Raw genomic sequence first — 24,896 nt, forward strand, 5'->3', positions numbered from 1 at the left:
TGCTAGCGGGCAAGCAAACTCCATGTGTGCCACAAAAATAAGCAGTGTGATTTGGTCAGAGAGCATTCAGCACAGGAACTGCTGCTTTACTGTGAGCACAGGTTTTGCCAGCTATATTCCCTACCTCGATTTCCACCCCAAATCCATCCTCCTCTCAGGTGCCACCAGCTGTACCTGCCATGGGCTGAACCGGGCTTTCCAGCACTCAGATGCCTCCTGTATCTGCCAGGCAGGTTATGTGTACTACGATGAGCGAGGCAAGGAAAGCTCTGACAGCAACAGTGATCAAGACTGCCAACCTCAGGTAAACCTTGGCTCCGAAATAAAGTTGCTGCATGACATGGGGGTGAGAGAGAGTAGTTCAGTGCTTTGGGCACTGCCTCCGCGTCTGTGAGCAGTCACAGCTCAGATCACTGAACTGCTGCAGACACAAGCAAGCGCTTCAGCTGCTTTGTTTGATGCCCATGACCCTTCCTTGTGTGGGTTAATGTCACTTGTCTCCTTTCATGGAATCTTGCAAGGCTAAATTCATTAAAGGCCAGAGGCAAAAGATATTTCTTTGCAAAGACAGTGGGGAGCAGCTAAGCATCTCAGATGGCCGATGCAGGAGTTCAAGCCTCCATATTTTCAGCGTGGAATTCTTCATTAGGGCTGGCTGAGGCATTTGGATGGGAAGTGAACTTGTCCTGATCTTTTTCAGTGCTTTTCAAGTTGTCATTTGATGGCCCCTCGTTGCGTGACCGTTATGTTGCATGTCAGTGACGAGTGGAGAATTTGAGGGGTGCTGCTTCTCTGCTGAAACAGCTTGTGTGACGCAGATTGGATGTGCTGGTTTTCCAGGTGGATGAGCTCTGTGCTCCTGGAGAGGTCCGTCTAGCAGCCACACGCCGGTGTGTTTTTCCTGAGCAATATGACTGCTCTCCGTCTTGTGGGCCTGCGGGTGGAGAGGTTAATGCAGAGCTGGGCATGTAAGTCTCAGCAGCCGCTCATTAGGAAACGCTTCACAATTAGTTCTGACTGGCTAAGTTACCGATCTCATGAGGTCATTCCAGGGTAGGGCTGTGGGAGGTGCTTTTGAGAAACTTTCCATTGCTGGAGCTGCTCTGTGTGGAAATACTGGCCTTCAGTCCTTGTTCATTGGCCTCATTCCTCAAGCTGCGTTTTTAAAATTACCTGGAGATTTTTGTGTGTTTGGGTGGAGACAATAGAATGGACACCAAGGGAAAAGGTAGGGCTGGGCAAAGCTCACGTTCTCCGAGGGAGGCCTTTCCCATGTACCTCAGGTTGAGCAGGAATGTGTCCCAATCCCACCTTTCAGTGCTGATGGAAGCACTGAAACCAATGTTTGTCATATGCTCCTTTTTCCTCTTTGTGAGTCTCTTCCTGATGTGGATAGCACAGAAATCTCGTGGATTAAAATCATACTGTCGCTTTCAACCAGTTTCTGAAAATGGAAATCTGGGGAAGAATGCGTAACTCTCTGTTCCAAGACTGACACTGGCCTCTATTAGAGAACAACAGAGGCCGATAGGAGAGGGATGTATCATATTTTGGCCTGTGTTGTGGTCCTTAGGTTAAGGAAGGAGCATTGAAAAGCAGCTGCAATACTGGATGAGCTGGACTGTGAGTTTGGTCCTCCCTATTTTCCATGAATATAGAGTAGCCCACTCATTGTACAGCTTGCAAGTAAGACTGAGGCTAGCTTGACCCTCAACATGTGGTAGCTGTTTACCCATGGATCGTAAGTAATCAAAACCTTTTGTCTGCTGTACAGATGTCACTGCAAGCAGTACATCTCTGCTGAGGAGCTCTGTGACCAAACATGTTTGCTGAGAGCCCCACGGATCTCCTTGGGATTTGGCATCAAGAGAGAGCTGCTTCTGAGGATGGACGAAGAAGTCAGGGTACGTGTGGATGAGGGGACTGCTTCTCAGCCTGCAAGCCTGTAGAGAGCCCTTATAGATTACATTTAGATAAAGGGACCCCTGGGGAATGATGTTACAGTAGTGTACAAAGCTGTGAGCAGAGAGAAGGAAGGGAGTCTTACTACATCTCATGACCCAGTGTACTAACCAGGCAGGAGAATGGCACGTTAATGAGAAATGATGGCTCCTGAATTGTGGCAAAATGCCTCGCTAGAGCAGTCTTGCATAGCTGATGGTAAGGTTGATTACAAAGCAGGGTTTGAGTCCAGGGTTGATTGTATCAACGATCAGTGTTCCCCTCTGCTTTTAATAGGAAGTGACAAACGTTCTGGGCCCAGATGAACACGTCCAGAAGAGCCAGCGGGTGCATTTGGTTCTGTTTAATCCCAGTGGAGTGCTGGGTTTCGTTGTCTCCAGCATGGATGTCTTAGATGCATTTCTCACAGGTAAGGCTTGAGAGCACCTTGGGGTGAGACTAATTCCCAGCCAGGCTAAGCTGTCAACTTCCTTTCAAGTCATCACAAGTGGACAGCAGGTTGGCACAAAGGGAATTCACTGTCAGACAGCCCAAGCTATTTACAACGTAGAGAGGGATCTCATTCTTTCTGGGAGTAAACAGCAGGGACCTGCACTGCTGTACAGTTAGCTCCCTGGGAAAAAGGTCAAATTAAGATGATTTGGGCCTTCCAAGGAGCTAAAAGAAAACTCCCTTTAGCGGCAAACCTGTCAGTTTGTGTGTGCTAGCTCTTTATTCCATTTGTTCCCGATGCATGGTAATGTTATTTAGAATAGAATTTGCCCTTGTGAGCTCAAGTCACTTACAGACACAAAATAAAAAGTTCTGCATTGCCAGGGGTTAGGTGCATTCACATGCTGCTCCTTTACTTACTATTTTTTCTGTTGCCTGTGGCAGGAGGTTTTTCATCAGATGAGCTGGTGCAGAAAGGTCATCAAGTCCAGAGGGCTTTCTTCAAAGATATCCATGCCTTGCCCCTTGTCCCTAACCCAGTGGTATGCTTGGAAGCGGGAGACACAATCCTTTTCCAGCTTAGCATCAATTATCACAGTGAGTCTTGTGTGGGTAAATATGTAAAAATATGAAATGCTCTTCGGTGATTTGTATGTGTCCAGACGTGTTTGGAGCAATGACTGTGCATTTGGTAGTACTGCATGTACGAGCACATTCCTTCACCTCCCAGTTGCCCTTGCCTTCAAGGGATTCATGATCTTTAGTCTGGCTCTGCCAGTGACTCATCTGACGTTTTTAACATTTTGGCTGGATTTCTGTAGACTACAGATAATAGAGTTCCTCTGTTAGAAGAGTGTGTTTGTTGGGGAGTGATGCTCCCTTCAAATAAACGAGTTGACACTGTTGGGCTCTGTAAAACAAATGCAATCTGAGGCCAGCATCAGCTATCTGAACTGAAGTGGGTCAGAGTTGCTGACATTGTGCCAAACTGTTCCCAGATCGTGCATCCAGCCATTACCCTGTTTATCAGAAGCAACATCTTTATAACAGCAACCCTAGCTGGGATTACGGACCCTTCCGAAGGCTGGACCACCTCATCCAGGAGACTCACCTCAACATCTCCTGGTAATACCTGGTGTGACCAATAGTGCGTGTGGAAGGTGCAGAACTTAGGAGCCAGCCTTCCACAGAATCAATAGATCCTTGGCAGTGAATAGCATGTGAAAATGCAGAAGTATGGTGTGTTCAAGTCCATGTATTCAACTGTCTGCCAGCTTGCAGCAGTGATGACATTTAGATCAGTCGGTGCCTTCCTTCTCCCTTTTAGGTTTGCCCATGTTTTCCTGGAGTCTGGGACATATGTTTTCAGGGATAGGACCATTCAGGAACACTTTCTGATTGTGACTGTGAATGAAGCAAATGTGGGCTGTGACCCCAGAGATGTGTCTTTCCAGCCCTCTTCTCTGTTCCAGCTGGCCAGACATGGGATTTTGAAGCAACAGGAACTGAACATAGCTCCTAACTGGGCTTCTATCATAGGTACAGCCAAAATGCTGTGATATCTTGAACTCTGATGCTTAGCTGTAGCCTTTGTTGTACCTGCTTGGGTGTGTTTAAGGCAGCATTTATTAAGAAATACTATCAAACCACTATCATTTTTAATCCATTTCCCCTGTGGAGTTTCCCTTCCTAAAGGTCGCTGCTCTCTAGCCAAGAACTTGCTTGTGTAGGAGCCAAAGAGGGAGAGAGGGAAGGAGCAGCTACATTTCTACCCACACCCTGCTTGAAGAATTCAAGTAATTGAGAACTTTGTTTCCCTTGGCATGAAAGCAGAAAGTGTATGTTTCCGTGATAAACTAAACTGGAATTAAATGCATCATTTAAAAGTTCACTAAAGGCTAACCACAAGGGCAGTTAAGGTCTTTTTCCAAAGCCCTATCTCTCTCTAAGCGCTCTGCCCGTGCCAGTCTCTTGTCCTTCACTGAGAGGACAGCAGAACAATAGAATTGATGTAATGGTTTGTAAGCATGAGCCTTGGTTCTATCACCTTCACCTGCATGCACTGAAACCATTTTGTCTCCTTGCTCACAAGCAGCAGGTCAAGGAGGGAAGGAGCAGAAGCCCATGTAATGAAGATGGAAGTTGTTGAATGTCTGGTTCCTGTGGGAAGCAGAGCACTGAGTAAAAGTGTAAGGGGAGACTGTGCTATTGATGCACACTGCTTCATGTGTTTTTCACTTCTTGCCATCCCTCTTGGCTTTCCCAGCGGTGCTCTTCGTTCTGGGCTTCCTAATTGTGGTGCTGACAACCCTGGCTATTGTGCTGCAGCCCACTGTCCCTATCCTTAGTCCCCTGAGGAGCTGGAAGCCACGATGGAGGAGCCTAGGTGAGCCACACATCCCACCAGAGTACGTCCTTCTCAAAGACAGGTGAGCTGCCTTTGCATGGTGGATAATCAGGAGCTTGGACCTTGGTAGTACAGACATGTCCTATTGCAATTACTGTGTGACGTACCCCGTGCTGAACTCCTTGCCAGCATGGCATAGATTCAGTTTCTGTCTGCATGGGAAGTTTCTCAGTGTGTCCCAGTAGTATTCCAGCTCTCTTCCAGCACAGTGCATGTCAGCTCTATTGTGTCTTCTGCAGAGGGTACTACTCTAAGGATTGCCTGGCCTGGGCTTCCTCTGTATGTTTTGTATCTAGAGAAGAAATGCATTCTTCTGCCTGAACTAGGCTAGCAATCCTGCAGTGCCTGGTTTTAGTGGGGCAAATCTGTATATCAAACACAGAGATGCTCTTCACTGTCTTCTTTTATTGCCTTTAGCCTTCTGTACTATCAGCAGCTTGGTCCCTGTGGTTCTGGAGGAGATGCTGCCTTAGGAGAAAAAGGAGCCGTGCATAATGAAGGTGAAGTGTTGTGCCAACCCCAGCTGTTCTCCCATTGCCTTTTGTTACACTGCTGTGATAATTTTGATACCTTTTCACCCAGAAATATGTGCACATGTGATCACTTTAACTGCTGTGCACTAGTATGCAGACATCTACAGACACACGTATTTCTATGTTAGATTCATTTAGTCTCTTAATGTGGGGACTGTAACCTCCTATCATGGGAATAGGTCAGTGTTTTCTTCCCTAGAAGGCAGGAGGGCAAGTGACCAGCCCTGAAAAATCATTTAGAACAACGATGGGTTCAAATGACTAGTGAAGAAAATAAAGATCTTTAAGAATAATTCCCTGGGTCATCCTGTGGCTAATTCTATTCTCTGAACGCACGTGACTCGTGGGCCTGTTTAGCCTTCAAGGCATGACCTCATCTTGGAGATTTCAGGATGTTGACAGAGCAGAGCACGTCCAGAGCCCAGCAGATGGCACTATCTAGTGTGCTGAGAGCAGCTGGTGGATAAGGTACCACTCAAAGCTACAAATCCAGTAGAGAAGTAGCACCATGGCAGCTTACTGAGCAAGGTGGAAGTTGATAGTAACGCTGTGTCATCCTCCCCTTACTAAGGAATGAGACCTTGTCTTACACATCACGCCTCAATCCATTGTATTTCTTCACAGTACACGAAAAGCTGTTGCCTCCTATGGACAGCTGGTGCCCCTGGGGAAATAACTTAGATTTGTGGCCAGTGGTCAAACATGAGACTCACCTTGTGTTTCAGAAGGGTGTTGTGCAGTGAGAGACCTGGAGGATTTCAGTGTTCGCACGCTGTACGATAAGTTGGAAGATCAGAATTTGCACCTGGCATCTCAGCTGGCAAAGCACAGGAGGGATGTGCTGGTGTTTTACAACGGAATCAGCCAGCAGATTCAAGGTCTCACGGTCAGTGTGAAGAAAGAATTGTGGGAAAGGGGGTCTTGAAACTGTGAAACTTGCAAGTGGCAATTTACTGAATGTTAGGTCTTGCTCCCTGCTGTACCCTGTTTTGGCATAAGATCGTTTCTGCTGATCTCTGGTTTGATATGAGAGGCAGAAAGTGAAATGGATGGATTTGAGGCTTTTAAAGAATAACACTGCCTCTTTATAAACAGGACATGGTGCGAGCACTGGACTCTAAAGGCTTGAAAATCTTTGCCAGGCAAAGGATTTGTGGGCATAAATCTGCAGACAGCAGCCGGGCGGCAGTGGGCACTGAATGGTGTGAGGAACGCTGCAGCAGCAGCAGCTTCCACGCAGCTTGGCACGCAGGTAAGAGAAGCACTGTGCAGAGCAAGAGAGAAGTGGAGTGTGAAGGAATGTTTAAAAAATGGCACAGCTCATACAGGTGAGATCATGTCTTTGTTCAGTAAGAGCTGACAGCTTGTCTTCATGTGAGTTCAGCAAGGATACAGGCCTGTCAGCTTTGGAACGGGTTAGCAGAGAGTTACAGCACCCTCCCAAATTTACAGTGAAGCGTAATGAATGCAGTACTATCTGGTCACCTTCCCAGGAGGCATCCTGGAGCCTTCTTACAGGACTTCTAAAGAAAGATGTCTGTTTTCCGTTTTGCTCTAGTGATGATAACAATTTTTCATGTGCTCCTGTGGCAGTCCAGTTGAATTGCTTGTTGGGTTCCATTAGGTGCGCTGCGGCAAGAGGCAATGGAGTTGATGAAAGCTCTGGAAATCCTGCTTGGGAGAGCTCAGCATAAGAACGTGAAACAAGAGGTGGAGCAGCAGGGCCGTGGACAGGACGTGGGGGCAGTTTTACCCTCGCTGCACAGTGAAAGTAAAGCAAAAGTAGTGGAAGGGCAGGTGAGTTGCAGGTATCTGCTGTTGGGCCAGCCCTCACCTTTACGCTGGGTTTTCCACCTGCCCATTTCTTTAACTTTTAGGCCTTCTTTATTTAGGATTCTGAGCTGCCTGAGCAGCAAGAGCTCTTCAGTAGGAAAGGTGATGTTCCCAGCTTCCCTGCGCATGGAGAACACAGTATGTGTGCCATAGGTACTCTTCAAAGATGATGGTAGAACACTGGCTCCCTGAAGCCTACAGGCTCCCTTATAGTTCTTTATAAAGCAACCACTTGGAGGGAAGAGATTGAGTGTCATTATGTTAATTAAATGCTAATATGAAGAGGTCAGGAGAATTCGGTATCATCAATTCTGTGGCCCTCACAGCTTCTGGGGAGAGGTTGTCTCAAACAATGTTGTGATGGAAGGGAAACTGTGGCTTTGTACAAGTCTCAGAGATGGGAGCACAGGGCATGGCACAGGGCTGTTCTGCAGCAGAGCAGGCCATGGGGAAGGAGTAAATTAGAGGCGACAGGCAGCTGTCCTGTGCAAGAGGGCAAGATGGAGCATTCAGCTGCATCACGTACCTCAACAGCTGTCATCTTCCTTTTCAGAGAGATGCTTAAGAGACAGTTCCTCAGAGGATATGAGGAGCACCCTCATCCCCATGGATCTGGCCAGTTTGTCACCTCGCCGGTTCGTGGTGTACCGCTTTGGCTGTGCGGTGGTGCGCCTGTTAACCAGGACCTGCTCATGTCCTGCTTTGGTGCTCATGCTGGCTCAGTCTGTTCCTGCCCAAAGTCCAGACCAAGCTCTTCTCCCAGGCCCTGGAGACTTCTACTACGATGCCATTAATAAGTACCTGTATGTACATGCAGCAAAGCTGGAGGATGCTGGGGAATTTATTGCTGTCCTGATGAACTCCATGGCATGGATCACGGCAGGTAGGGGTGTGATGAGTGTGTATCCTGTGGGAGCAGCACTGTTTGGTCTTCACGCTGGCTTTGCATGTGAGAAATGAGATCTTGTATTGAGATACACAGTTATATACCTGCTTTTTTTCCGGGGTCCTGTTCCCAAAAGCAGGCAGGATTTTATGAATCCCATGAGCACAAGGTTTTCTCTTTTGTAGCAGGAAACTTGTGCCTTGGATAAGGGTTATACTAGAATCTATTATTCTGCAAGCACAGGGAGAACTGCTCCTTTGGTGTTCTCACTTAAAACAGTTCTGCTGTCAACAGATGTGACTTATTCCTTTTGCTTTGCTTTAGGTTGTCCCTCAAATGGTACCATTCCTTCCTGCTTTATGATGGAGCTCAACAGAGCTATTGTGGTTCTTGCCAATGCCTTTTTCCAGGTTTCATGGGGGACAGCAGACAAGGTAAATAGGGTGATTTCCTCTAATGACCGATGAGGTATTACTGGGCAGAAGTAGGTTCTCCAGTTTGTAAGGTGGATTTCTACTACATATTTTTTTTTTCCACTTCTACATCGCTAGTGCATTTAGAGATGTTAGGATTAAATAGATATTCATAATACAAAGCAAAAATGGAAAAATTCTTCAGTTGTACAGAGTTTAAGTAATGCCTCCTTGAGAAGGGATTCATTTGCACTGCTTGTGAACTGACAGCTTATACAGTAAAGGATTTAAGATCTGTATTTGCAGCTAGATCTCAGCTTGGCAGGATAGCTGATGACCAGAAACTCTTCAGTGGGGAGGAGCCAGCTTTTGTCAGTTTAACTTGTTAATTTGCCTGCAAAACTTAGCAGATGATGGTTGGGGAGAATCATCTCTGGAACTGTGATGCTCTGTGCATTGTTTGGATGCTTTGGGTTTTGTGTGATTTTTGGCTCCAACTTCAGGACCCCTCAGACGGCCGCTTATCTGATGGCTTTGACATTCAGACCGTGGTCAATGAACTTCTACACATCAGAGTATCACCACATCCCCGTGTCAAGGAAAAAGCCCTGGATGAAAGGTACAGTGGATCAGCACGTTACTGCCAGTGAAATAAAAACATCCTCTTTATGTAGAAACATTTACTTCATCTGTCTGAACAGGGGATATAGTACTGTTCTGTTTTGGGTGGCAACACATTGTTTCTGTCAAAGTTTGCAAGGATGGAGGCTGCAACAGCCCCCTCTTCATCAGACCTTGGTAAAAAGTCTTCTACCATCTCAGTTACTTGGAGATACAGGATGAGACAGTTCACAATGCCATCCTGTACATTTTTTTTTTCTGAAAAGAAAGTGATAAAATATGGGGTGTACTTCCTGTGAAGTCCTTCCATCCTTCCTTCTGGAAATTCCTTCCTTCCAGAAATTCCTTCCTGAAATTCCTGTTGTGTTTCTCTCCCAATTAGGCTGTCTAGACTGCAAAAGTACCAGTGCCTTCGTCTGCGTGAGGGGTCCTTAGACAGGATGGAAAATTCACAGAAAAATGACTGGAATTCAGACTCTCCTGCTGTTAAGGTCAGTCATTTATTTTTGCTATTTCTTCTCTGACAATTGTCCATCAACAACTTTAGAACTATCCCGGATATCCAGACATCCTAAAACTCTGTAGTGTTCAGACACTCTGTAGTGTTTTAGGAAGTTAATGTCTGTCATTGCTTTTAATTCTCGCCCTATCCAAATTGGCAATAGCCATCAAAGATCTTGAATCATGTGCATCACTTTAAACATCTTCATACTTTCTGAATTAGGACTCTCTGAAGTCCTTACGCTCTCGAGATGAGGTATGAACACCTGAACTTCTGAGTAATTTTTGACAATCTTGTTCAACCTCAATCTGACAGACACGTTCCATCGACTGGCCCGTGTCTGGAAAAGAGCAGCATCATCTCTGCATCTCTCTCTGTTACAAGTGCTGCTAAGGATGTGCATTCAGTGAGACATCTCCATGGCTTGCTGTTGTGACATGACCTGTTTCCTCAGACTTGGCATGCCCATCTGCCTACCCCCAAGAGTGAGCCCTGCTAGAAGATGCTGCCATTGTAGAATGAGTGTTTGCTGTTTTCCTATTTTGTGTTCTCTAGCTGAAGGTTACGCAGCTGGAGGAGAGCCTGGATGAACTAAATGAGGCGTTTGTTGAACTGACAGTACAAGCCATGAGTCTGCAGGAAGATGGGGATCTGCTGGAGGAGGAGCTGAGAATGCAGGACGAGTCACTTGTGGTACGAGTCATCTTCTGCTGTGTAGTCTTCCACCAGCCACAGAGCAGTGGCCACAGCACCTCACCTTCACATAGGTGCATGCCTTTGTGATTCAGCTTAGTGACACTGTAGAGGCGAAAAAGGCACAGCAGAGGACAGGTACTTGTGCTGATCAGTTACATGCAAACCCAAAGCCCCATGAGTTCCAGTATCTTCAGTTGGAGGAGATGCATTTTTCCCTTCAGAATGAAGAGTAATGAGTGAGAAGCAGCAGCTTGAATTAAACCTTGTGCTTCACAGGTAGAACCTGGGAGTCATGACTCCTCTGTTCTCATCTCCATGTGTGATATTGGATAAGTCTGGTAAATTTTTTGTTCATTGTTTTCTCCACTTATTTTTAAAAAGCCGCTGTGTAAGCTACAGTAACAAGCAAATTTACTGAGACATATGAAGAGAAGCACAGCAATGTGGTGGAAAGCAAAAGATTTGATTTCATTAGAGGTGGGTTGCATTATTTTGAAACTGAGATGCAGTGGGCTTTGTAAAGGCCTAAAGATGCTGTCAGCGTGCACTGTGCAGCTCATCCCATGCTCTTGTGTAGGCAGTGCATAGTCCTGGCAGCAGTTGATCCTGTCCTAGACTTTTGTCCACTCGACTCAGTGGCTTAGATATTGCTTGATGCTGTCCAATGAACTTACACTCTGCTTTTGTTTTAATTTTCTGTGATAGACTGCAAGCAACAAAGAAGCACGGGGAGCTCAGCGGAATTTGGAACTGTTAGATTCCTGGGCCACAAAGAGGGATGAAGCCACGCTGCTGGAAATAGAGAGGAACTGCATTGCTCAGAGGATTGAAGAGATAGAAGCAGAACTACTTCATCTTCAAAGTAAAATAGCCAGCAGTTCACTTCCTTGAGGACTGGAACTTAAAGGCAATGGCTACAGCATAGATGTGTGTGTAGTTAGAGATGCACATGATCAATTATGCTGTGGATGATTCATATTTTGCTTTTTTTTTTTGATTGGTTGACTGCATTCACACTTATGCTCAGTTATCAATAATGTGAAGGCCTGAGAGATAAGCTGAGATTCTTAACATTCTTCACTAATTTTAGAGTTTCCTTTGCTAAGTCAGTAAAGCAGAAACGATGTGAGGCCACTAATGGCCCCCACTTAACAATGTGTTCTATATAGCCTCTCTGACATCTGATATCAAGGGTATTTGTGAGGATCTTTTAGGTACAGTTTAGAACCATACTTCTAAGCCTTGCCCAGCAACTCCAGTGTGCCCATGCATGTTTTCGATGTAATCTTAATGACCTCAATAAGGTCTGTTGGCAGAGACTTTGAGTCTTCAGAGTTGTGATTTCAGGGCAAAAAGAACACTTAAATTACTCTCTGTAGTGATGACTGCAGCAGTTGGTGTAGCTTCTGGTGTCCAGTGCTCTGAGAGCCTTAAATGGAATATACCCTTTCTATCATTTCTGTTTTTATGCCAAGAGAGCCTGGCCATGAAGTGGGCTTTGCTTCAGAGGAGTGAGAGTGGAATCAGCACACGTGCTCCATCTCTTTCTGCACAGCATTCCTTAGCTCCAGGTGAAGTAGAACAACATAAAATTGGTTGACTCTGAGCCAGTAGAATGCCTTGGCAAACCACACAGGTAGGCTTCAGCCAGTGGTTTCCAACAGCAAACCCTGTTCTCTTTTCGTTTTGCAGTATTTCCTGAATTGCTTATGCATGAAGAAGTATGTGAACCTGCTCCTTCCTGATTCCTAAACACAAATCTGTCCTTACTCATTCTGCCTTAGCAGAGGGGATTAATTAGAGAGTGAGACTTCAGTACCAAAGAGCCCAGACAGAAGCTCTCGGTTCTGGTCCCGTTTACTGGTGTCTCTGGTGGATCCAGAGGAACTGTGCGTTCTTTTGCCCTCACCTTCTCAGTTTGGTGATTCCATGTTTTCTGAGCTTGCTCCCAGAAGCAAAAGGTTTGTTTTGGTTCCTTTGCAACCCCACCTTGGGGAAATTCAGTTATGTGCTGACACTTGGAAGGGACTTTCAGAAAATGAGAGGATTTAGGGAAGCCAAATATACCTGTGGGCAAACACTACAAAACGGGATTTTCTTTTCTAGATGATAGCAGTGAAAAGGTTGCCATTGCTCTCCTCGTTGCTTTCTTCTTTTAGGTTATCAGCAGATACTTTTATAACAGTACTACGTGGAGGTAAGCATCTTCAGACACTGCTGTCTCCATAATATCCACAGGAAAACATCAGGATAGGTGGTGAATTTACCTCTGTGTGCTCTGTGTGTTATATTTTTTTAAAAGACAGGTTGGGAGGCATCAGCAAATAAAATGTATCAATTTTTCATTACAACGGTTTTCTAATAGAAATAATTTTCTGCTTGAGATCGAAACGTGTGTAGAATTCTGCTGGAAGTTTCCTCTTTTCCCCACCGTGGTTCTCTTAACAAGTGCACTTCAGCTATAAGTAAACTTTGGGCTTCAGAATGTGTTGGTTTTTTTTTCCCACAAAATGAAAGAATGTCAGTGAAAAGACCAGATTTTCTCACGGTGTTACCTTTCATATTCTGTTGGTAGTTACTACAGGAAAGGAAGGAACAAATGAAGTTGAACAAGGCCAAGTGCAAGGTGCTGCACTTGGGTCAAGGCAATCCCAGACACGAGTACAGACAGGGAGAACTCCTTGAGAGCCGCCCTGCAGATAAGGAGCTGGGGGTCCTGATGGATAAAAGTGGGATATGAGGCAGCAGTGTGTGCTTGCAGCCTGGTAGGGGTGCTCCTGCACCCACAGAGGGGTGGCAGCAGGGTGGCAGAGGGTTGTCCCCCTCTGTTCTGCCCCTGGAAGGCCCCATCTGCAGTGCTGTGTCCAGGCCTAGGGCCCCTAATACTGGAGGGATGTGGAGCAATTAGCGCAGGTCCAGAGGAGGGCCACGAAGATTATCAAAGTCTGGAGCAGCTGTAGGAGCTCCAGAAAGGTTGAGGTAGCTGGGCTTGTTCAGTTTGGAGAGGAGAAGGCTCCAGGGAGACCTCATTGCAGTCTTCCAGTATGTGAAGGGAGCTTATAAGCAGGAGCAGGACTGACTTTTTACACAGTCTGACAGTGATAGGACAAGGTGGAATGGCTTTAAAGGAAAAGAGGGGAGATTTAGGTTAAATGTGAAGAAGAGATCCTTTCTTCAGAGGGTGGGGAGGTGCTGGTGCTGCTGCCCAGAGAGCAGTGGGTGCCCCATCCCTAGAGGCACTCAAGGAGGGATGGGGCCCTGGGCAGCCTGAGCTGGTGGGGGCAACCAGGCCATGGCCAGGGGTTGGAACTAGATGATCTTTAAGGTCCTCTCCAATATAAGCCATTCTGTGATTCAATGAAATATAATGAGGAGTGGTGCAACCATTTCTTTCATTCTTCCTTTGAAGTATTTACAGCTGATAGCTCTTTTTCCAGTGCTGTCTGAAATCTGGAAGTCAAGTGCTTTGTGGAGTAGCTCTGAAGTCCCCTCGGGTTTGGAAGGCTGCTGTTTCCCCGAGACTGCTGATAAGACTGACTAAGTCCAGGGTCACTTACCTTGGAAGAAAAAGGTATGGTTAGATCCCTAAAAAGACCTCTTCAGTTTATGGCTGTGCATGGCTCTAAGTTCTGAAATAATACCTGCTCAAGCTGGGTGCTTTTGCTTCTTTTCCAGTGTGAAACTGTTAGCAGGTCTCCCAGTTAACAAAGCCAGACAATATTAATGGTAGTGTTTGCTGCAGTTACTGAGGCCCTCCTTGGCTGTGCTCATGTTGTTAACCCTTCTCATTGATATAGAGCCAGGAACTTTCAGATACTAGTGGAAGGAAAGGTCCAACAAAAACATGTAATCTGAAGAAAACGTCCATTGAGAATTTCATTGGGTATCTGAAATTCATGCTACTTTTGGAAATGGTCTAATGGAAGCTAGAATTGCCTCCATCCAGAAAAGAAATTTCCTAACCATCTCAGTTCCAACCTCCAAAAAAAAGTTATTTCAAAAGTTGCTGGATTTACGCCATGTTTTATCTCTTGCAGGACCTGAAGGTCCCCGTGTAGCTGTGCTCATGCCACTACTGAAAGACCACTGTCACTCTAAAGTTCCTGGACTGAGACCTGGGGTAGGTGTTTTTGTAACCTTGTTCTCAAACCTGAGAGAGCAACACGTCAGTTTTGTTCTTCAGGAAGGAATAAAAGCCTAAAAAAAAAAAAAGGTTTTTAATTTATAGTCGGAATAGGAAGTCTTTCTTTCTAAAACTAAAAAGGAAAGAAAACAAAAAAAAAAAGAAAATCCTTGCTGATACTTTTTCATTTTGAAGTACTGGAGTTGCAACTTATATGGAGTGTACCCTGGAAGTACTAGAATGTCACTTGGCCTTTTCTTATCAGCTTCTTTTCCTCTTCTCTCCCCAGCTGAATTGGCAAAGTGGGAAGACTCACAAGTGTCACCAAGTACAGCAGACAAACAGTCTTGCTTTTGAAGGTTCCATCCACAGAAGGTGAGCCTCAGGCCTAAATGAGAGGCTGGGCCCCCGCATCTATCCATGAGCGTATTGTGTTTCTGCTGCAGGTAAAAGGACTCATTCAGTTCACAGGGCAACACGAACAAAACTGTGGGTTCCCCTTCAAAACAAAGTAGGAAACTCTAATAGAGTCAAACTGAAGCTGTTGCTTGGCAGAGTTGTTGGAGGGCATCTGTATATTTGTTGGCTTATTCCTTGATGAAGTACCTAATTTGTTGGGAGATTCCAAGAGGCCTGAAATAGTAAGTGCCTCATTTTTATGAGGAAAGAGTGATCTCGCTAAGCTGGTTTATCAGTGAGTCCAATGGAAGCCAGATACATGCTTGATAACTTCTCCCAGTGAAGCCTTGATCCTTGCAGACATGGGGCTGCATGCTGAATTGCAGAAACTGGCAGAAGGACAGACTGCAGCCCCCCTGCTTTCAGGAGCAGTCTTGTAATGGATTCATCTTTAACTTAGTGGTTCTCTAGAGTTGCTGAAATTAACGTGTCCTTAGTGCCCTTAACTCAACTTTTACCTGACCTACCTGGTAAATAAGTTTATCACTTGTCAGTGGGTCATAGCTCCATGGGATGGACCTTGTCCCATCTGTAAGGTAATCTTGCTGGTGTGCTATGCTGAGTACTTGTTTATGCACTGTAAAATTAGAAACATATTAAAACTGCATATGATATTTAAGATAAACTTGCAAAAGTAAAAGATGAACCTTTCTTCTTCAAGGTTCCTCTTTAAAAAAGGGCTGTAAAACCTAATTAGGTTTTACATACTTCCCTCTGTAAAACACCCAGTGATACATTGATCTCAGATTAAGTTTGCAAACAATTTCAGAATTGCAACGCCTGTTTTTGTATGGATTATTTTGTTGCGAAAATATTTCAGATGAAATGAAACGATCTCCACAATGTATTTTTTTTAATGTTGGCCCACACATAAGAAAAGGGCTGTTGGGATGTACCAGTAGGAGTCCTTACATGCTGATGATTGTATGTTGAAAATTGCTGCTGTTTATGTGAGCTCTATATGGTGGTCTTGGATATATTTAATAGTTTGTGTCATGGAATCCATATCTGCCACAAGGAGCTGATGCTCACCCAGCAATTTGATGAACTGTTCCTGGCTTTGGAAGTAAAAGCAACAACTCTTTTCCATTAAAATCAAAGAGGAAGTCTGTAGTTTTGGTCACATAGTGTTCATCTGTTCTCAGTCCCCCACGTGTTATTTGTTCTGATTTCTGTTAATGCATACTTTGCACCCAGTGGGGTAGCATTTATTTTCTGTAAGATCTTCAGAAGCTCCAAGGTGTGCTATGATGATGCAGGAAGGATCACTGCAGATCACATTGCTGACTTGCTGCACTGCTGATGGCAGTTGCCAAAGGTATGAAGTGATGGAGCTGCAAAAGCATATTCTGCTGATACTAGAGAAGTACAGAAGTAGTACCTGCTCTGGATTTGTGAACTAAAATTTGTTGGGAAACAACATTTCTGTGTGGTAGCACCAGAAATAGCAATTACTTTGGGAGGAAGTCTCCTTATTTTCTCTTCAATTCTGTTTTCTTACGGAATTCCTTCCTAAGAGAAGCCTGAGGAAATGGAAATCAGATCGAGGTGATCGTTTTCCAGAGTAACTTTTGCTTGGAAAGAAAACAGGTCACCCTGAAAGAGTAGCATGTAGGCCTAGAAGACTTATCTTTAAGAAAAGATTTTTGTCCTGCATTCTTAATAAAGTCGGTTACCTGGTTCTTCTAATAAGAAGAACTGTAAGAAACTTGAACGGAAAAAGGAGAAGCTTGGTTTTCCTTTTTGTCTGTTCTTGACTGGCAGTATTAGACCCTCAAAAAGAGAACCCATAAAAATACACTCCTATCTAACAAAAGCAACAGGCATTAATTCCCTATCTTCCCCCTCATCCATCTGTCAGTCAGTTAAGTTCTGAGAAATCAAAGCCTCAAAATAGCAGAGAAGATATGCTGTTCTCTTTGAGAAATGTACTGCAGCCCATCACTCCTGCACCTATGAGCAACAGAGCAAACAACTTTATATTCCGTATTCCAAGGCTATACCGAGTGTACACCTGTAGTGTTCTTGGAAAAATACCACAAGATTAGGAGAAAAGGTGCTAACAGGCCTATTTCTTGGAGAAAATGTGCCAAACCAAACACAGATAACAAGAAGAATGTGGCATTTTAAAAGCTGGTGGTTTCCACGTGCCCAGCTCTTATGAAGTTCCACAGAAGGGCCATTGCGTGTAGGGCTGATAGGTTGCCCTTCGTGAGCGGTGCTAGGGGAGGTACCAGCTGATCCCTGGGTTGTGCTGAAAAAACCTGAGTCCATGTGCTGTCCAAATCAGAGACCGCTTGTAATGCCAGATATTGAGGTCATCCACTTTTCGGTGGGTGTAAGAAACAGCATTTTCCAAAGCAGCTTGTCTGAAGCACCCAGCTCGTCGGGATCCGCAGGCTGAGCTTTAACTGCAGTGTCAGAAGGCAGGAGGCGAGAATTAGCGGAGTCCTAAGTGTGCAGATCCTGGGCTAAACAGCTTTTTAGAAAAGTGCCAGATAATGAATGTGCTCACAAATGATACCAGGGGAGAGATCAGAAGAAAGAGCGGATATTTGTGGTTGGGATTTCTGTTATGACGCTTCTGAAGAAGTTAGAAATTGGAGAAATAAGAAGATGGGGTCCTCTCTTAATAATGCTCCTGTGCAATTGGATTTACTCCACCTGCATGAAATGTCAGTATATTTATTTGCTGTAAATGAGGTCAGGACCTGTTTTGTTTCTTCTCTGTCTTGTCAGAGAAGCAAGTTATTCCTTTCTGCAGAAACAGTGCACTAAACTAGGTGAGCAGTCTTTGAATTCTTTCCTGGATAAATAATTTAGACTTTTAGATGTAAATACTGTTTAATCCATATTAAGTCCATCAGCAAATGTCCCCAATCAATGATTTACTACCCTAAACAGTTTTCTTTTAGTGCATTTGCCTGTGTTTTGTAGGTCAGCAGTAACTAAGAATGAGGAAGACTTTTGCGGTGTTATAAATCCTTTGCTTACCTTGGCTTCTCCACCCTCTGTTAGCAAACTGCAGTTTCAAAACTCTTAGCCAAGCTCAGAAAGGAAGTATTCATGCAGCAGAATTACTCCCATTGGGGTTTTATTCTTTCGTGACTTTTTCTTCCGGCCACATTCACCTTCTGGACTGGGAGGGACCAGTCTTGAGACCTGGCTGTGTAGATCCTGGACTCAAGGAGAAATTCACCTTGTGGGAAAAGCTAATCTCAGCAACGAGCAAGCTGGATCCAGCTGCAGTCTGAACAGGAGGCTGTGCAGCCAAGCGGCTACTTTCCCTTCCAGTTGCTATTCATACTTCATTGGGTGGTGCTAATGTGGGGGGGCAGTTCTCCTACACCCCAGTTGACCTGCCCTGGTGTGTACCCTGTAAAGAAAGTTTGGTTACAGCTGGCCAGCTGGGAACTGGGAGGAGATTTATCCTGGGAACATTCTGTCTGTTCAGGATGTAATTACCTTGCCTCAAAACTAACTCATATCTGGCTATTCCTGACAAAAGTGTAGAGCAATTCAAGTCTAATCTAGCACAGTTGACTTGAGCCCTCTGAGAACTAAAAACAAAATTCAGTTCATCCACTATAAAGAGAAGAGACTGGTTCTAGCTGGGGCTGTGTTGCTCCCAACATGGCAAAGTAGGGCAGAGAGTCAGGATGGGGGAAGCCCTACGTGTTTCCCAGACTGACTGACTGACCTGGATACCTGAAATGCAAATGTACAGCATTGTGTTTCTGACCTGAAGACTTCCGTGTTTTAATAGGGAAGGTGCCACAAATAGCTTCTTCCTCCAGTTCTGCTGGTAACTAAAATCTGGGGTAAAGCTGTTGATGTTTGTGCTTTGGGAGCCTCTGAACTTCAGAGGGAAATTGAATCTGAGGCTGTGTAAACTAAAAGCATGAGTAGGTCTCTGCTCTCCTTCTCTGCACTGTTTTTCAGTGACAGCAGTGCATCAGGCTTCTTTTCCAAGTCTTGGAAGAATTCAGGCTCTGATTCTAGAAATCGCTTGGACCTCCTTAGGCAGAAGACCAAGTGCAAAGCACTGCCATGTGTTAGCAATCTCCACAATGGCACATCCTTTGAGAAGTTCTTTGTATGACAATATGTTAAGGAATTTAGCAAAAGCTTTTGTAGTCTCCAAGTTATTTCCTGCAAAATGAATATGAAGCCTACAGCAGAATACTGAAATTCTCCAGTGGAACGTGTTCTACTGATCTCTACTTAATTTATTTCAGAGAGGAACCTAAGTGAAAATCTGAGATCAAGGACGTTGTCATAACTCAAGTGGGTCCCTTTTTATGAGTCTCACCACCCAATCTGTACCTTTGCTTTGTTGAAGTGTGTGTGTGCTAACAAGACTCATGTCAGAGTTGGTTGCCTCTTCCATCTCATGGTTTGACATGGTGCAGGAGCTCTCTGCTCAGGCATGACGTAGGACTCACTACCTGGTTTTGGTTTTGTTCGAGTCCAGCTGGTGTTATTCTATAGGATCTTATTACGATCTTTGTGATGGGTTGCTGTGTACTTCTTGGGCTAGTTTGCCATTTCTTTGGCTGTTGCCCTTCCTCGGGTCTCCTTACATTGGTTGTCTTCATAAGGCAGTACTTTGAAATTCTCTCACAAACCAGCCTTTCTTTCTTGTTAAAAAAGCAGAAAGCTGCAGAGAATTAGCACCGTGGGCATCTTTAAAAATAGCTGTATATATTTTTTTCTACCTCTTTCTGTCACATAACTTCAGTACATCTCTGTGGCTGCTTCCTCCTTGCAGCCCTCCCTGCAGGCAAGTAGCAGAACCAAGCTCATAATAAATGATTGCAAGGCACTGCTGTGAGTGGTATCTGAACTTTAACCCTCCTCCTTCCATGACTCCCTGATACCACATTTACTCCCAGGAGAAATAAAGGCACCTTCTTTAGGCTATGAGGCTTTTTGCTTTGGGGGAATTTCCTATGCTTTATCGTATGGATCTCATCTACTCTCTTATTCAGTACACTATTTCAGATTTATTTGTGCAGAGCTTCTAATGCACTGCTGATGCAATTTACATAGTCCATCCATTCAGCACACTTTTCCATTTCTCTTCCTGTCCCTCATTCTTTCTTCCAAGGCCTTATTTTTCTACACTCTCTTTAGGATTCTTTAGGACTGTTCCTGCTGAAGTGCACACTATTTATTTGCAGACCTCTGAGAGTGCCAGGGAGATCATTGAGATGTTGACTTAATGGCTGTAAAGCAGGCCCAAAAGACAGGACAAGATATGTCAGGAAATCTACTAGAGGTAAGTTTATTTACTCGATAAATGGTACTGTTTGTGGGATTTTCATCAGCACTGAACTTCAGTGAAGTTACTTAAGGACAAGTTCCAGTTCTCTCTTTCCTTCTGTTCTTTCAGTTGCTTCCATCTCCCCTCAGTTCATGTCACCTTTCATGTCTTGCTTTTTCTCTCATTCCTTCTGTATCTTTCTGCTTCAGTTCTGATTTTCAGCTTTTTGTTGGAATTACCTCATCGAGCGGCCCTTTCTTGCCTTTAAAATCAGTGAATCATTACATCTAGTTGGTGCAAAAAACTATTCATTTTCCATATTCTTTTACCAAGACAGCAGCATTGAAAGTGGACAATTAAGTGTTGTATAAGTTAAGACTTGCATGAGCTGTTTTTCTTTGTTTACTTCCCCATTTAATAGGTATAGTCTTGGTGTCTGTCAGCTGTAGCAGTTCTTCTGTACTATTCTGTACTAGATATTACAGCATATTCCTATTGAATCTCCTAGTGGCCTGCTCCAACAAGCTCTTTGGTGAAGGCAAACAAGTAGGTTTTGCACTCATGCAAGATTTTCAAGTTTGTGCTATGAAACTTCATTGCCACCAACCTGCAGATCTGTGGCAGATTTTGAATGGTTTTTGGCTATTCGTCTCCTTGAGTTGACAAAAATAGCATACATTGATGCTTCATGTGAGGCAGAGCAGAGATTCCAGAGGAATATGGCCCTGAAAGTGTATTAATGCTACCTATGGAAGAAGATTGCAGTAGTTTCTGAGTACATAATGTAAACTGAGGTGCAGGTCTGAACAAGGCCAGCAGCAGAGATTATTGCAGCATAGGGAGCAATACATGTAGGCATCAGCTGCCCCATTGAAAAGCCTCTGAAGTGCAGGACAGTAAAGCACTCCTACAGGCCTTCAGACGTGGCAAACTGACAGTGTAGGAATTTCTGCCTAAGAGGGTAGGCCCGCGCAGAACAATGTGGTTTTTCCTGTAGCTTCTCAGTTGCATTGCCCAAAAAGTTGTCTGTTTTCCAGTTTTACAAGAGTAGTGGCTGGAGAAGTATGGAGACTATGCGGGGCTGGCACGGTGGGACAAAACAGAACTGTTGTATGACTGAAGAATTCATAGGCTGGAAAAATAAATAATGCAATTATTTGCAATATTTTTATTGTGTGATGATTTTTCAGGTTAGGGCTCATCCTGCCTGCTGACAGAAGGGGACTCATAAAGTACCATTTACTTTTTGCACTGCGATTGGAACAAGGTTGGGCTGAATCTTATGAATCTAATAGTGGAGTTCTACTGAATCTAATAGTGGAGTTCTACTACAGCACACAGAAAGGGTAAGTGAGAGGCTTTTTCCTGGGCTGAAATTTGGAGGAGCCTTAACAACAGTTACCTTATGCGAGAAGCTATAAGACCATGGTGTTTGTGTCATATTTAATATAGTATCACTGTTTTTCTTAAGAAAGGATCTGTTAAGTTGGAAGAGAGCTTTGACAGCATGGCAGCATGTGATTTAGCTGACTTGCAGGGCAGAGATTTCGCAGTAGTCAAACCCACTTCATTCAGCAAAGAGATCTGCTGCCATTTTTGCTGTTTTTCATCTCTTCTACACCCTATTCTACGTGTTTCTTGTCATGAGGAACATCTATGGTGTTCATCTTAAAAGCTATTGACAACACAGGAAAGCTTCTACTTCATACTTGTCAAGACTTGCCAGCACACCAACTCTGGTTTTGTGCTTCCAGACAGCTTAGCAGAGCTGCCTGCCTGCAAGGCACCAAGCAGCCTCCACAGAACTGGAGGCTGCTTTTGCTTAATGCTCATCTCAGCAGCCTTGCCAAATCTTGCTGTGCTTTTGACTGGGAACGGGCTTTGGCCTACTGCTGCTTCCTTCCTTTAGGAAGAGCTTTGTTGTTACCAGATAGAAAAGCCTTTCTCTCTTTGGTTAATAACCTGGAGTATTAATATTGAAGGATGTTTATTCCAAAGTGTATTGACTCCTAAGTCACGTTGATGAGAAACTGAGCAGGCAATGTGGGAGCTGCCACGTGTTTACACTGACTCTAGAGGTAGGCCTTCAAGGGAAAGCCAACCACCTCTGCAATAACGGCCTTCTTTTTGAAGTAGGACTATAGCACTGAGTATTAGAAAGCTAAAATATGATCCTAGAGACTGGTTTATATCTGTACTTGTAGATTTCCCTGACTTCAGAATTGTGTAGTTCTCTCAGTCCCCTTCAAAGTGAATGCAGGGTTACAGGGAATGAGTATTTGTGGAAATCCAGACCAGGCCAGAATGATGGGGCTTTCCCTTCTAAACAACACATGCCACTCTTAGATGGTAAAGATTTTCAATTAGGCAGGATGGACTTTAATTATTTCACCTGATGTACTCTTTCCTGAGGTAGGGCATGCTTCCAGCCTTGCTTGCTAAAAATGAGGCTTTTCTTTCCACTGGTTCTCAGCTGAGTGCCTTCTACATGCCCCCTGGCTACATAGGATGCTAACAAACACTGAACTTTACCATGTTAATTGTTCCTATCCAATGAACACTATATTTTCAGAGTTAACAGCGATGGCTTTTGACCAAATTGACCAACTAAATAAAGCAGCAGTTAGTGTTTTGTTTTTTTTCCAAAGTGACTTTCTAAAGTCCTGTGGACTTTGACCCTTATGACAACATAATTCTTGAGTTTTCTGAGGTGAGAGCTGAGCTTGCAAAGGAAGCAGTACTGCAGTTAGGAGGTAGACCTGATATTTAGGTTTTCCTCATGGACGAAGGCATGACCTGCACTTTTTGAAGTCAAATGAAGCAGTTGTCTCTGTGGGACTCTGACTTGTATTTCTGATGCGTAGAAACCCCTCTCTGTAGCAGATGTGGTGCATGTTTAGGCCAGGTTTCTTTTTTTCCTAGAAAACAAGCTGTCAGAGATTTATCTGCTGGACAGATCCATACAGAGTCACTTCATGAGCATCCCTGACAGAGTTCAGCATCAGTAGATCTGCTTTGCTTGGGGGATCACCTGGCAACTGCTTTTTTGTTAAAGGAAAGTTCTTAAGGTTTTAGGAAATAATCCTTATCTGAAGCAGGGACAGTGGTCTTCAAGCTGAGACTGCTTTAAGGCATTAAAATAATCTCTTATCACAAAAATGCAGAGGCTGCGCATTCAACACTGCAACGGTTTGGAATGAAGAGCTTTGTACCAGTTTCTGTGTGTTCAAAAGGGGCTATAAGAACATGAATATTCAGATATTCTTTATCATTCCAACTGTTTTTTGACACGTTTTAGTCAAAACGTCCAGCCAGTTCTAAAAGTCTGTCAGGTCAGAGGGAAGCTGTACTTTAGTCTTTTCAGAAAGAGTTGTTCCCTGCTGCAATTCATGTTGCTGCTAAGGTGGGATTGATTACAAAACACAGCAGTGTCTCAGAGTAGGTTGTCAGAGAAAAGAGAGGGTTCCAAATTGTTTGGTTTTTTTGCTGCTTTGCTATAAAGCTCTGCTAGAAAAATTCACATTAGTTCTTAAATACTACGTACTAATGTACTACGTGCTGGCATTCTTCTGGAAGTTCCTCAATAATTTAGCTGCACCAAACTAGCTACAGTTGATTCCATTTAACTTTGTTTTCCCAAATAGCACAATTAGCAATGTGAGCATTTAAATGATGCCAAATGAGCTTTTAAGATAGCATCTCGCAGGTAACAAATGGTAGCTCATGTTGCTGTACTGGAGCTCACGTTGCTGTCGTGATTGTGGTTCATCAGTGAGTCTGTTAGGTAGCCAGTGTTGGGGATAAATACCATTGCAACTACCACTTCTGTGTTTATTTTTCATCTACAGCCTCAAATTCTGCACCTGCAGGTTAAAGCTCTTCTGTCAGCTTAAAAATAAACTTCACAATGTGAAGTTGAAGGAAATTTGCTTACTGTCTGGGCAAGAAATTGCATGCCATTATGAATGCAAATTGCATTGTGTTTTCTGGTCCTGTTACCTGGAAGCTAGATGGGTTGAGCGATTATGGGGTGTGCAGAGCTGCCAGAAAATATCTGCTCCCAGGGGGTCTTTCGTGCTGGTGGGTCTGGACTAGTTTTCATTCACTGCAAAATAATGATTTGGAAAAAGTTCATGAACTGATCAGGTTAGAGCAGGTATAGTAAGGCATGACTTGAGAGATGGTGTTTTTCCTCTGTGAAAAACTAGCATCAGAAGAAACGAGTGCAGGCAGCACCGTCTTGAGTGTGTGTGTCAGAGGATGGGGTTGGAACACATCATTGGAGTCCCTGCAAATCAAGACTGTGCAGTGCTAAGGACATTTCTGAGATTCTGTGAAGGCCCTATAGTGGCACTGTAGTTGTCCCCAGTGAGCACAGCGTTAACTCTCTTCTTAAGGCTTACATATGTGCTTGCATTAATTTAATTTGATGCATCACAGATCTGCAGTAAGACCCTTGAGAATTTGTTACCCTGCTGGGCAGCCAGTCCTGAGTTCTTTGTGTGGTTGTGCCAGCATCCATTGTGATCATTTCTATTTTCAGCAAGCATTGACACCGCAGCGAGAGCAGCAGTTGTCTGCAAAATGTTTGCAGGAAGAAGATTAATTTCTGTATTTTCTTTCCCCTTCTAGCAGAGATTGACATGGGCCAGCAGTGTTGTGGTGTTTGCTGAAAAAGATTCCTTGCTTTAGAGGTGGTGCCACCAGGAAAGGTAACAACAACAATTTCTACTGTGTAATTTGGCAGCATCTTTTGTTTAGAA

General features: G+C 44.2%; 1 protein-coding gene and 1 long non-coding RNA gene across 15 annotated transcripts in view; one reads left to right on the top strand and one right to left on the bottom strand.

Annotated features, from left to right (window-relative positions):
- The window catches only part of LOC110387723 (zonadhesin-like), a 113,412-nt gene that overhangs the window by 43,120 nt on the left and 45,396 nt on the right, over window positions 1-24,896 (top strand). For 6 of the 14 annotated variants that reach the window (XM_021376207.1, XM_021376205.1, XM_021376210.1 and 3 more), the window contains 24 exons: window positions 159-304; window positions 841-968; window positions 1,775-1,904; window positions 2,239-2,371; window positions 2,839-2,991; window positions 3,393-3,519; window positions 3,722-3,933; window positions 4,661-4,823; window positions 5,219-5,301; window positions 6,060-6,220; window positions 6,430-6,586; window positions 6,959-7,131; window positions 7,227-7,320; window positions 7,721-8,050; window positions 8,378-8,487; window positions 8,970-9,085; window positions 9,470-9,578; window positions 10,145-10,282; window positions 10,991-11,147; window positions 14,323-14,405; window positions 14,698-14,783; window positions 20,051-20,148; window positions 21,324-21,479; window positions 24,769-24,845. In XM_021376207.1, the coding sequence (XP_021231882.1) occupies window positions 159-304; window positions 841-968; window positions 1,775-1,904; window positions 2,239-2,371; window positions 2,839-2,991; window positions 3,393-3,519; window positions 3,722-3,933; window positions 4,661-4,823; window positions 5,219-5,301; window positions 6,060-6,220; window positions 6,430-6,586; window positions 6,959-7,131; window positions 7,227-7,320; window positions 7,721-8,050; window positions 8,378-8,487; window positions 8,970-9,085; window positions 9,470-9,578; window positions 10,145-10,282; window positions 10,991-11,147; window positions 14,323-14,405; window positions 14,698-14,783; window positions 20,051-20,087 (3,026 nt within the window). In that variant the 3' untranslated portion in view covers window positions 20,088-20,148; window positions 21,324-21,479; window positions 24,769-24,845. Of the gene's footprint in view, window positions 1-158; window positions 305-840; window positions 969-1,774; window positions 1,905-2,238; window positions 2,372-2,838; window positions 2,992-3,392; window positions 3,520-3,721; window positions 3,934-4,660; window positions 4,824-5,218; window positions 5,302-6,059; window positions 6,221-6,429; window positions 6,587-6,958; window positions 7,321-7,720; window positions 8,051-8,377; window positions 8,488-8,969; window positions 9,086-9,469; window positions 9,579-10,144; window positions 10,283-10,990; window positions 12,634-14,322; window positions 14,406-14,697; window positions 14,784-20,050; window positions 20,287-21,323; window positions 21,480-24,768; window positions 24,846-24,896 lie in introns of those variants that run through there. The other 8 variants (XM_021376212.1, XM_021376215.1, XM_021376211.1 and 5 more) reach the window with 8 other exon arrangements.
- On the bottom strand, window positions 16,912-18,930 carry LOC110387729. Its single transcript, XR_002432669.1, has 2 exons — window positions 17,862-18,930; window positions 16,912-17,278 (listed from the first exon to the last, which is right to left on the bottom strand). It is a non-coding gene; the product is annotated as an uncharacterized LOC110387729 (long non-coding RNA).

This window comes from Numida meleagris, chromosome 23 (assembly GCF_002078875.1).
Source record: "Numida meleagris isolate 19003 breed g44 Domestic line chromosome 23, NumMel1.0, whole genome shotgun sequence".
NCBI classification, from domain to species: domain Eukaryota; kingdom Metazoa; phylum Chordata; class Aves; order Galliformes; family Numididae; genus Numida; species Numida meleagris.